Source organism: Melanaphis sacchari, unplaced genomic scaffold, assembly GCF_002803265.2.
Source record: "Melanaphis sacchari strain LSU unplaced genomic scaffold, SCAv2.0 Contig20_pilon_pilon, whole genome shotgun sequence".
NCBI lineage: Eukaryota > Metazoa > Arthropoda > Insecta > Hemiptera > Aphididae > Melanaphis > Melanaphis sacchari.
Genome location: NW_020271042.1, coordinates 4145963 through 4159011, shown reverse-complemented (window position 1 = coordinate 4159011; position 13049 = coordinate 4145963). Strand labels below are relative to the sequence as shown.

The 13049-nt window shown below is 24.3% G+C and overlaps 2 protein-coding genes across 2 annotated transcripts; one reads left to right on the top strand and one right to left on the bottom strand.

Moving 5' to 3' along the window:
- Positions 1-698: 698 nt before the first annotated feature.
- LOC112593507 (UDP-glucuronosyltransferase 2C1-like) lies at positions 699-3388 on the top strand. The gene is made up of 6 exons (XM_025337913.1): positions 699-812; positions 905-1232; positions 1501-1789; positions 1920-2512; positions 2597-3039; positions 3115-3388. The coding sequence occupies exons 3-6, from the start codon at positions 1555-1557 to the stop codon at positions 3386-3388; spliced, it is 1545 nt and encodes a 514-aa protein (XP_025193698.1). The 5' UTR covers positions 699-812; positions 905-1232; positions 1501-1554.
- Positions 3389-4872: 1484 nt separating this feature from the next.
- LOC112593656 (snurportin-1) lies at positions 4873-12479 on the bottom strand. Its single transcript, XM_025338160.1, has 8 exons — positions 12364-12479; positions 12132-12258; positions 7815-7878; positions 7027-7194; positions 6736-6936; positions 6572-6661; positions 6156-6494; positions 4873-4990 (listed from the first exon to the last, which is right to left on the bottom strand). Exons 2-8 carry the CDS (start codon positions 12245-12247, stop codon positions 4937-4939), a joined length of 1032 nt encoding a protein of 343 aa, XP_025193945.1. The 5' UTR covers positions 12248-12258; positions 12364-12479; the 3' UTR covers positions 4873-4936.
- Between the last annotated feature and the right edge of the window lie 570 nt (positions 12480-13049).

Genomic DNA, 13049 nt, shown 5'->3' with positions numbered 1-13049 from the left:
TTATAGTTGCCAACTTTTAAAATTTCAAAAACTATATGTAACCAAGTTATTTATTTTTTTCATAAGCTCATTAACTAATAATATAATTTTTAACTTAACATTACATGTTTCTAAAAAACAAATTTTATAATAATATAATATATTATAAGTTATACATTTTTATTAAAACTTAAAATAAATAAATGAAGTATGAACTGCTATTTTGCTATTTAAAACTATATTTTTTTTCATTTTTTTCTTTCTTTGTAAATACTTGACGTATTTTTGTTTCCAAAAACCATAAAATTCCTTACATGACTAACTAGTTAAAAATTTCATAATTTCTGATTTAATAACTCTTACACTAAGTCGATTCCATTCATTAGCCATTTTATTTTTCTATTTCCACTATACTTTTTATTTTAATGCTTTTACAAAAATTAAACACATTTTTCTCCGATTGAATTTTTTAAGTTAAATACCGTGACTTGTTGGTTAAACAAATTCGTACTGTTATACCGTTTTTCATGATAGTATTTAATTCTTAAATATACAACTAAGGTGTCTTTTTTAAATACAAAATATATTTTAGACTGTTTAAGATTACCTAATTAAGGTTTAATTAGTTTTAAAACCAGAAACATTTTTTCATATTATGATTTTAATTCAATTAGGTAATACATTTTTAAAAATAGAATGAATTAGCTTATTTCAATGAAACTACTTTCAAAGGTTTTTATTTTAAATTAAATACATCAAGTTATGAAAAAAGTAAATGTATAACTCCGGTAAACTCGGACCTCGATCACATGGAAGGTCATTTTCTTTTTCAGGTATAAAATAAATGATCAAAAAAATAAAAATAAAATAAATATTTACATTTTTTTCTTGCTTAAAATAATACGTTTTTAATTTGTTATTACAGGAAAAATAATTAAGAAATTAAGATGAGAATCTTGATGAATCACCTAGCATTATGCTTTCTCAGTTTCCTAATAGAATAAAATCTTAATATTTATTAAGAGTATAGATGACCAGGTGACAGATGACCTTCTAAATCGTTATTTCATTATGTCTATTATAAAAACAGAATTACCGATTAAGATATGTTTGTTGCATACTTGCATAACTTATGTAACATAACAGATAGGTTCACTGATTAGTGATCACTAATCATTAATTTACTACCTCCTATCAAACAAATAACAGCATTTAAATTATTTCATAATCAAAGTGTGTATGGTAACAACTAGGTAACAAATAACAATTAATATTTCATTTAATAATAAATACATTATACATAGTTTAGTAGTACTTATGTAAGATTTAATAAACAAATAAAATTAAGTTATTAGGTATTAACTATTAACTAAATTGGTAAAATAATTAAATAATTATATATTGATGTTCTTAATAACAAACAATCTAGTAAACAATTTTATAGATAATAAAATTATTAAAAATACTTATACAGTTAAATTTACTAAACTATGATTATTTTTATTTTATTCTTCTTTATAGATGTTTAATAAATTAATAATCGTCTAAATTTCAAGTTGATCAAACTTGTTCAAGATGAACAGTGTAGTTTTGATCATTGGTATTTTAATATCAGTGAATAGTGGTTTAACGCATAATATATTAGCTTTTTTACCAAGCAAAGCACGTAGTCATTATGGAGCATTTGAACCATTATTAAAAGAGTTAGCAGAAAAAGGTCATAACATGACTGTTTTATCACCATTTCCAATGAAAAATCCGCCATCATCTTACCATCATATTCAAGTTGAGGATGAAGATGTCGTAATGGGTAAACAATAAACATAAAAACTAAGAAGACATTGTACAATTATAATATTTCGTCAAAATTTAAAGAATAATCCTTATACTATGATTTAATCTAGTTATACTGATGATAATAATTTAAATTTGTTTTATAGGTTTTAATCCATTCAGTGTAGCTAAACATTTCAAACCAATTTTAGTTCCGTTTAGGTCTTGGATTATTTGGCCAAAATTTACAGAAACAATATTAAACAAACCATCTGTTCAGAAATTGATTCATTCAGAAGGACTTCATTTTGATTTAGTTTTATTTGAAAACTTTTACCATGAATGTTTTGTAGCTCTTGGACATAAATTCAATGCGCCTGTTATACAATTATTTCCATCTATTCCAAATGCTGGTGTAGCACAGTGGCATCGTAATCCATATGATGGATCATATATTCCAGATGTCAACTCTGGATTATGTGACAATATGTCTTTCATGGAACGTTTGACGAATACTGTATTATCATTTATACATACAGCTTTGGGTTCATTTTACTACTTTCCCAAGCAAAGGGATTTAATGAATAAATATTTTAATTATACCAGTTGGGAAACACGACCGTCAATGGAAAATATGTTAAAAAATATTTCACTAACATTGATTAACACACACTTTTCTGTTGGAACACCAAGACCTCTTATTCCTTCATACATAGATGTAGCTGGAATGCACCTCAAACCTGCATCTTTACTCTCTGAAGTAAAATTATTTATTTATTCATATTAATAACTATTAACTATGATTGTATCTTAATTTGTGTCATTGGTTATTACTACTCATTAGGATCTACAAGATATCATGAACAATGCTCCTGATGGAGTTGTATATTTAAGTTTTGGTTCTATACTAAATCTATCACAATTACCTAAAAACGAATTTGAAATTTTTATCAGACAACTTGGTAAAATCAAGCAAAAAGTATTATTTAAATGGGAATCAGATACTGAAATAGACTTTCCGCCAAATATAATTATTAGAAAATGGTTTCCACAAGTTGATATTTTAGGCCATCCTAATTGTGTACTATTTATTACTCACGGAGGCATACATAGTACTGAAGAAGCTATATACTATGGAGTGCCAATGTTAGCGATATCGGTGTTTGGTGATCAGTTACATAACTCATTAGTAATGCAGAACAGAGGTGCAGCAATTAGAATTAAATACAGTGAATTTACAGAAGATGTATTTGAAATAGCTTTATATAGAATGTTGAATGAAAAATCGTAAGTTTATTTAATATTAACTCTAAATAAAATTTTATTATTGTAATACCTACAAAACTGAATCAATATTTATAGGTTTAAACAAAAAGCATTAGAACTATCACAAATGTTTCGTGATCAACCATTAAAATCATTAAATAAAGCTGTTTACTGGATAGAATATGTAATACGCTACAATGGGGCTCATCATTTGAAAACAACTGCTGGCCAATTGACTTGGTATGAATTTCTACTACTTGATGGTTTGTTTTTTTTGATCATCATCAGAATAATTATAACTATAATATTGTGGTCTGTAGGAAAAAAATTATGGAGAAAATTTTGTTCTATAAAATTTAAAAAAAACTAAGAAAAGGCATATAGTTAACATGTAATTTTTTTTAATTAAAAAATTTAATTGAGCAAGAATTCATGACATATATTTTAGTAATTTTAGTTATTTTTTAATCAAAGTATGTTTATTTAAATAGATATATTTATTTTTTACTTATATTTTTTTATTTTTATCAAATATGTTATAATTGAAACAATTGTATACTTACCTCTATTTTATCTGTTATGTCACAATATACTAAAATTATTTTATACAAGTTAATATTTTTTTTAAATCTAATTGAGTCAAATATCGAAATTAATATTATTTATTGCCTTATTGGTAAAAAAAATTTGTCATTTTTTTCAAATTAGAGTTTATTTTTAAAACCTAATATAAGACTGTTACTTATAAGTCAACATCTTGTCAAGTTGACTAACGTGTTTTAAAATGCCAATGCATAATTTATAATTCATAACCTAGCTATTTCCTACTTTAAATGCATTTAAAGATTATCGTTTGATTATATACTAAAATATACCAGCTTATTATAAAATGAAGTATTATACAATGGTGAAATTAAGATCAGTAAATAAAGTAAGTGTTCCAGATGTAGATAAATACAATAACTAATATATTAAAGTTTTAAAATTAAAATTTGAGGAAGTCAAATTTTTTTAGACATTTAGGCATTGAATGATATAAAAATCAGGAAATTAAAAAAGTTCCTTAAGTTGTATTTTTAATTGTTTTTCTTCTGAGTGGCACCTTAAAAACTAGAATAGTGAAAAACATTAGTCGGTAAGAACTATTTAAATGGATGACTATCTTCTCCCTTTGCATATAGAGGTTGGAATGGATATATAGTCGGTGCTGACAAGAGCAAGAACTTAATATGCAAAAAAAAAAATCATCAGATATGGATTTAAAAATATCCCATGTAAGTTTAAATTATGATAATACTAAATGAAAAATCAACTTGTTTTAAAAATAAAATTGATCCTAGAATACAGTCAGAAATAAATTATGAATGATTGACTTATTATCTAATTAATTAACTTTTGAGTGTACACAATACACAATAGCAACTTATTATAAATATTATATATATATATATTTATTTATAAATACTTTTATATCATTGAGAATGACATAAATATAGGTACCCATGAAATAAATAAATCATAAAATATACTTAATAATTAAGCCAGACAGTTTTCACTCTGGATTATATGTTATATACAATTTATAATTTAATTCAAATTTAACATAGATTTCACAATGGTTATCTACAAGATCAACTTGACACTTAATGAACATCAGAATGGTTACCTACTTCCCCCCTTAATTTCTAATCATAATTTTTCAGTTGGATTGTTGTAATTTTTTTTTTTTTTTAGTACACACTAAATAGTTATATAAATTATAACATAATATAATTTTTGCAATTTTTAACAAATATTAATAAAATAACATGAAGAATTTTAAACCAATAAATAGTTTGTTTTTATTAATTTTAATAATAAGTTAATAACAATTTTTAAACATGCATAATATCACATTATAATAGTTGAAATATCAATGTTAGTTTTCCATAAAAATGTCATTTTCAATGACTGGATCTTTATCCATTTCTACCTGTTTAAACAATAAATTTGTAATATAATTAGTTTTTAATATTTTCACATATGCTTTTTTGATGGGAAATTCCATAATATTTTAAACACTAATTCAAAATAACTTATATAAGTATAACTAAGGCACATTAAGGAATTTTTAAGAGGGGTCTCACCAATATATTTAAATTAAAACTTAATTAGGGTTATAAAAAATAAATAAACTAATAATAATCAGACTATCAAGACAATTTTCTCAAAAAAAAAAAAAAAAAATATATATATAGTAAAACTTACTTAACTACCAACAACAAAAATTATGGATTTTAAGACAATTTTATATTTTTATGATATTGACATAAAATCAATTAAATCTATTCTGAAATTAAAAAAACTGCATTCAAAAGTCTATGTTATTTTTTTTTTGTGAGAAAAACTTAGTTTTTAAATATACTCTATTCAAGTTTGAAAAGGAAAACTTGGCCGACTTGATTTACTAGATGGTAGTGTAAATCAGTGTTGCTAGACATCTGCCTGACTAAAACTAGTCACTGCTGAGTTGTCTTCTAAACTAACATTGCATGTAAGGTTCAGATTGGTTCTAACTCATGTGAGTATTTTTTAAAAGGACATTAACTGGAATATGTTATCTACATATCTCTAATTAACACAAGCGTAATGTACTTAATTTACTTATTAGATTCTTACTACAGTTCAAACGTTAGAAAAAATTTACATATCATAGAATTTATGAGGAAAGAATATAGATTGTGTTTAAGCAAAGTTTTTTCTTGTTTTAAAACAAATTTTATGAAATTGATGAAAAAATGAGTAAATTAAATACTTATTACTACCTACTATACTCATTATTTAATTAAAACATGAGATAAAACTCTTTACTCAAGTATAGTTTAAGTTTACCTTTACAAATTCAATTTTAAGTTAATTTTTTCTAATATTAATCATAAATAAAAATCCAATATGTATATTAACCATGTTATGGGTGTATGAGATAGAGACAACACTTGTATACGTTTTCTTATTAATTTTAACTATTTTTATTATAATATGGTGGCCTTGATGATAATTATAGAATTCATTAATTAATGGATATATTATTTATTTAACTATTGTTTACAAGCATCAAAAATTGTTCTAAAAATACAAAAAATTTATATACTACTAACCTCAACCAAATTTTCTACTTCCATTTTATCATAATTAAGAGTAGAATTCTTCTTCTTCCTAGATTTTTTATTTTTCTTTTTCAAACTCTGACTGTACTCAAATACATTAACATAATTAGGCGGTCTATGTAGTTGTACTAATTGATCATTGACTGGCTTTTGTAAAACATCAGGTATCATAAACGGTTTCAGCCAAAGTACTAATGGTGTTTCACCTGAGGTGTACAAACTTTCTGGATAGTAAAAATTAATACCGTCTAATTCAATATTATCAGGGAAAAATTGATATTTTTCCAACAGATGCTGATACAAATCTCTGGTAATCATTCGTGGAGCGAGCTAAATTAAACATTAATAATTATATAATAGTTGGTTTACTATATTCAATAGTATTATTAAATATTAAGTATTATTACTTCAAACGGATAAAAATTTGTTGTTGATTTTTCATTGATACCTGGTATTTCATTAAGTTTACTCTGTATAAAGTAAAATCTGAATTCAGCCTACAAAAAAAATAAAAAATAAAAACATTTTATGATATTATTTGGTATTAAATATTATTAAAAATATAACATACATCAAAATTTGTATATGGTACACCCATCCACTCAATAATGTCCAAAACATAATATTTTTTTAACTTGAAACTATACACACAGTCTAAAACTGTACGTTTACGATGAGATGGACAATTATTTGATACACGGCATCCATATGGAAATAATGATGGAAAATTGTTGAGTGTAGTTCCAAATTTGTTAACTGTTTTTGTTTTGTTCTGAAAACAAAATAATCAACAATTTAAATTCTGTTAACTATATCTTTTTTTTTGGAAAAAAGTATTTGATAAATTTATTAAATATCATACATCTTGAGCAATAACACAACATCGCTTTCCTTCTGGACATAACACTGCAATCCAACTATCAATGTCTTCAGGTGTTTCAAGCATCCATTCTGAATACATCATGGACGATGCAAGTTCATATACTTCATTACTTGGCTCCACTGTTCCATTTTTTCTTTCGTCAATTTCCTATAGTTATTTATTTTATATTATGTTATTAAACAAATGTCAATATAAAATTAAATCTAATCTTATGTACTAAATATAAATAAATAGCTCTATAATATTTATAATTTTGTCATTATAAGTGTACCTAATAACAAGAAAACTATACATTATATTTTAATGATGAATATTATTTGTAAATAAAATAAAATATTGAAATACTTTTGAAAATTGTGTCATAATCTTCTAGATCTATTCTACCAAAATTATTGATATAAATGACATTGTTTGAACACAAAAATTATTAATGTTAATTGTATCTAATAGTAAAAAAAAAAATGAATTTAATATGTATTTTGTTAATTATAATATTAATTATTTATACCTAACTTAATTTGTGTTATAAATGTTGATGCTATAAAAAGCTATTTAATGAAATTTTAATTATGTAATTCAAAAATAAATTTTAACTTTTTAAACTGTATCTCATCTAGTCAAGAAACCAAAAGTATTATAATTTTATTTTGAGCTATACATTTTATAAACCTATACAATATACATACAGTACTATAATTTGACAAGATATTTAGTCTATTGATAATACTAAAAATATATTAGTAGTTATTTTGAATGAAATGACATACCATATATGTATTATTTGCATCATTTTTAATATTTCTTCTTTCATTAATTTGTTGATCACGTTTTCTAAAAAAAAAAAAATAGATATACCAAAAAATATTAATCATAAGAGACATAAAACTTTTCATCAATACTTATATTAAAATAAAACATAATACTTTATATAGCTACATAATTTTGTTATGTAATAGGAATATAATATGAAACAAATTCAATATTTAAACTAAAATCAAAATGCAATTTGCATACATTCTGAATGCTTATTAATAAGCAAATCATTAAACTTACATAAAAACAATTGAATCGAGATTATTAATGATTTCAATAAAATATTTTAACATTGATGTTCCCATTTTAATTGATTTTCAATAATAGGTAAAGAAAAATATTGACTACAGTATTTAACACTCTTAAAGACTTAACTTTAGCATAACACAAGTTAACTCTTAACTAAAACTAATAGCTTAAGAATTTAACTATACAGCAAATAATAAACATATTCACGACACGGGTGCAGGTAGGTTTAACTACCTAATACCTATAACCAGTAACTAATAATTAGCATTGGCGTTCGGCAAAATAGCAACGGCAGAGTATACGCAGTACGCACTACACAACTAGAGTCTACTGTCTAATTGTCTATATAGTGATTAGTGACTATGGTCTATGAAGTATGAACTGTATAAACATTAAACTGTTGTCTATTGTACAAAGTTGTATTATCTTATAAACCGGAAATTCCCGATTTCAAAATCTATATATATAACATTAACCAGCATCAAACATAGTCCTGTAATATAACTATAGATAATAATATATTTTATCGTGGCCCGTGGTCTATAAAGATATAATTTGATTACAACATGGAACAATATGAAATATTTTATAGCTTATAAATTATGATCAAATTAAAAATTAAAACCAGCATTAGCATGGAGAGGAAGAGTAGGGGACTGGGTCCCATAATTAAACAGTCTACAGACTACAAATAGTACAAATTAATCCTGAGACTTGACACGTTTGACTGAATTTTATATTTTTATTTCTGTGTTCTGTTTGGCGTCGGCACTCGATTTCACGGTTAAGAAGACGTCGTTCTAGCGTGTGTAGTTTCGTCAAATTATAACGCATAACATACCAAAATATTCGTTCAGTAATTCCAATTTTATGTTGTAAGCTTTAAAATTAGAGTGAATTGACCTATTACGAAAATTAAAACTAAGAACATTATCTCTGTTAATTTGTTGGATTTTTACAAAATGTTAAATTTTTTTCTCAAAATTCTATACTATGCCATCATGCCATCTGTTACTATTACAACAATAATCTTAAGTAATAATTAAGATAAAATAATGACGGAAAAGACAGGAAGAAGAGGCCTCCCTCCCAGGGAAAGTACTTTAATGTGAATATGCATTTAAGATAGCGATACTAATAAAGTATTAATAACAACCATAGCTGAAAATTATATAAAATTTTTTTAAATTTTATCGTTAGATAATAATGATTTATACTGTTTTGTAGAGGATTTCCTGGAATAGTTGCTGAATGCAGAATATGATAGAAGGGTTGAAATGATGAGTTAGTTTACTAATGAATTGCTTATAGAGGAGTTTTGCTAATTCAGTTTCAGTGGGTAGTTTAAAGTCAAAGTGAAGGGTATTATTGGAAACGTAGAATGGGGTTTTTAAGATAATGCAAAGGACTTTAAATGGAAAACTTTGTTAGCGGCTAGTCTTTGAGATTTTGGCTGAGCCCTATAGCCCTATGCCATAGGACCAAGCGTGTCTTAAGTAATATTGTGGTAGATAGTTTTATTTTTTATATGAGCTAACCAAGTAAGTCGACGATCGATGTTGATCTCAAGGTAGTGTACACATTGAGCAGTAGGAAGCTGGTCGCTAGAAGGGGTTGACTGTTAAGGAGGAGAGCCTGAAATATTCCTTGTTGGAGTGTGAAAGTACAATAAATCAATTTGGTCTCATTCATTTTTACTTCCTATTCTTTGTACCAGGCTTGAATTTAGCTAAATAATAGGTCAATTTGATCTAATAATAATATTAACCCTAACAATAAAACTAGAATTTCTGAATGTATAATTTGGTACTTAATTAATACAAAAGAAAGTCAGAAACATCATCACTCTTTGATTAAAGAAAATTAATAAAACTAAATACACTTTTCTTATAGCAAAACATTGAATCAAATAAAACAGTTGGTTTTAAATAATAAAATTTAAAAACCCTAATCATAGCAGAAAAATGTTAAATTATGCTGACTAATTAGTATTTAAGTAACTGATGAATGATGAAGAAAAGTGACTCAACCAAATATCATACTTGTAGTACCCTAACTATCAAAGTATTTTTAAAGAGTACCCATAACTCAAAAAGTACAGATTAAAACTAAAAATAAGTCGATAGTTGACTTTTTTTTATAAATTATCAAAATCACATAGATTACATACTAATTTAACAAATAACAATAGTAACTATAACTTACTATAAACTACACATAATTGTTAAATATATTAGTTTATCATAATTCATAGTTATCATTTTTATTAAAGTATTGAGTACCTATTACCATTGAATATTGATTATAACTATAAATACTTATCCTTAAACAGTTTTTTTATTTTATTTTAGTGAACTTGGTCAAAAGTTTTAACTCAAAACCGTTAATCTCAAGAATTATATATTTTAAATATATACAAATAATTAATATATATTGATCAATTAAATTATAAAAAACAATTAAATTTTCAATCTAGTATTATAATTATTATAGAAAAATTTTTTTATTATGGTCAAAATAACAATATGTAAATAAATTACTTAATCACTATTATTATTAAATGTCGTGTATGTCTATATTCATACCAATTACGTATGATTTTGTTTTTTTTTATACGTCTTAAAAACGTGTAATATGTTAAAAATACTCATATAATTATTTGCAGTTGGGTTTTGATATTTTGGCTCTTCATCAGTCCAGCACCATTAGAAATCTAACGTATTTTTACTATATTCGCTATAATTTTATTTTTGAATTATTGTTCTTATAATTTAATATAATTGAATCTTTTTAAAATATTATTGGAATTTTGACAAAAATTATTTGCTTTTAAATTATGTTAATTACATCTACACTCATAATTCAATAAAAATGTAATGAAAATAAATAAATTAAAATTTTTACTATCCAATGTTTTTAATAATTTGGCAGTACTATGGTAAAAGACTACTGTAAGCTTATATATTGCTAATTTCTAATGGCTATTTATTCTAAGAGAATAAAATATAAATTAAAATAATATACATCTTTTTTTAACACTATATTATATAGTTTATATGGTATTTTTGTCGTTTGCAGTATACCATACATTTCTATACGTCATATGCGGACATACAGTTTATGTCTACCAAACATGTTTCTATACGTCATATTTTGTCTACCAGATACTTTTATTACTTTATTAAAATATGAATAAATAAAGAAATGTAAAATTATAGTACATTTAATAATCCAATAATGTGTCAAAATCTAACCATAAATTGAAAAAAAAATTAAAAAGTAATATTATTTATAATAAATATAATTTAACGTATCTTAAAAAACAGTTAAATGTGTAACAGAGCGAACTTAACTGTAACTGATATTATAGTCACAACTATTGTTAAATCTAGGTTTTATTATAGTATTATATAACTAATAGAAGTTACATTGTTAAGATAAAGCCCAATCGTTGGAAATTAGCATAAATGCATAATAGACTGTACATGAGACAAGAATAACATTTATATTATAATAAATTAATTTATAAAATAAAAATCTAAATTCATTTTTATGGATGTTAATTAATCTTTAACTTTTGAACATACATTTTTACTTAGAAAGTTTAATTATAGTAAATTTATTAAAATTATATTCAATTTAATTCAATGTTATTATACACATAATATAGATATTTTAATCCAAAATGTCAAATTTTATTATTAGCTATGAAGAAATCTGGGGTCTGTTAATGTTATTTTTACTCGGAAAGTGTTCAAGAGATGTTCTCTCTAACACAATTCAAATAAGCAATAACATATAATGCCAATAAAGGGCTTTAACAAAATTTTTAGTAGTGCAAGATAATTGAAACCTATATTACAGGAATTTTATGTTATCAGTAAGCTACTGTTGAGTTAAATGACGGTGTATACCAGTATACCTCACTTTTATTTCCTTCGTTCTAATTCATCACTTAACTATTTGCAGCTACTATCTAACTATAATATTATGAACTAATAAAAATTAAATTCTTTACTTACTGTTTTTGTATCTCTAAAGTTTCTTGTCTACGCTTAACTTGTTGAAATTTCAATTTAATGTACACAGGGCATGCTTTTGAACTAATAGTTTCATATGTTGAAAATCTATGTTCCATATTAAATTAATCTAAAAAATTAAATTAAATAGTTTATTCATTTTTATTCTAAAATAATGTTAGTTTAATAATACATGGTTAATACTATAATATTTATAATTTCTGTTGGTACTTACAAGTTGTAATAGATATAAAAGTTTACAAGTGTACCTTAAGAATTGATAACTTATACAAATAATAAAAGATTTGAGTTACATCAAAATCAAATTCAAATAGTCAATTTCAATAATATTTTAAATATAGGTAACTAAAAACTATATACCTATTAACTAGATTATAGACATTAGTTAAAAATTAAAACTACTAACTATTTGTAACTACTAACTAAATAGTTCAAATCAAACCGCGGCTATTATCTGTGTTGGATGTTTATTATTCTCTAAAAACTGTTATCAATTTGGCGTCAACAATTTTTTCAACGAGAGTTTCCTAGCAGTAGATTTTTGGCATCCTTATCACGCGCGCAGTGCTCCTAGTGGTTTGTTCCGCAATTTGATTTGGTTTTTGGCATCCGTGATAACAATTATTATTGTTGATGAATAATAATTAATAGTTAAAATATTTAAAATAAACTTCCGGTTTTTACTTTTTAGTCATTCATAATTTATACTTAGTAGAGGACTGTCATTGACTTTACGTTTACTCAGAGTTTAATACAGAACAGTAAAGTTTTAATTAGCATTAATAAAACATGGACACTGTTGTTACGAAGTGTTTATATTGTGAAAAAACATTTTGTCAACGTAAATCGTTGTACGTTTTAATTCAAGTTCCTATTAATATAATGACTATATTGAATTAT

Coding starts and splice junctions, on each gene's coding strand:
- LOC112593656 (XM_025338160.1), bottom strand. CDS start 12,247: ATGGAACATAGATTTTCAACATATGAAACTATTAGTTCAAAAGCATGC. Junction 7,195..7,814: donor ATGCAAATAATACATATATG/GTATGTCATTTC, acceptor AAATAACTATAG/GAAATTGACGAAAGAAAAAA. Junction 6,662..6,735: donor TACCATATACAAATTTTGAT/GTATGTTATATT, acceptor TTTTTTTTGTAG/GCTGAATTCAGATTTTACTT.
- LOC112593507 (XM_025337913.1), top strand. CDS start 1,555: ATGAACAGTGTAGTTTTGATCATTGGTATTTTAATATCAGTGAATAGT. Junction 1,790..1,919: donor GGATGAAGATGTCGTAATGG/GTAAACAATAAA, acceptor TTTGTTTTATAG/GTTTTAATCCATTCAGTGTA. Junction 3,040..3,114: donor AGAATGTTGAATGAAAAATC/GTAAGTTTATTT, acceptor CAATATTTATAG/GTTTAAACAAAAAGCATTAG.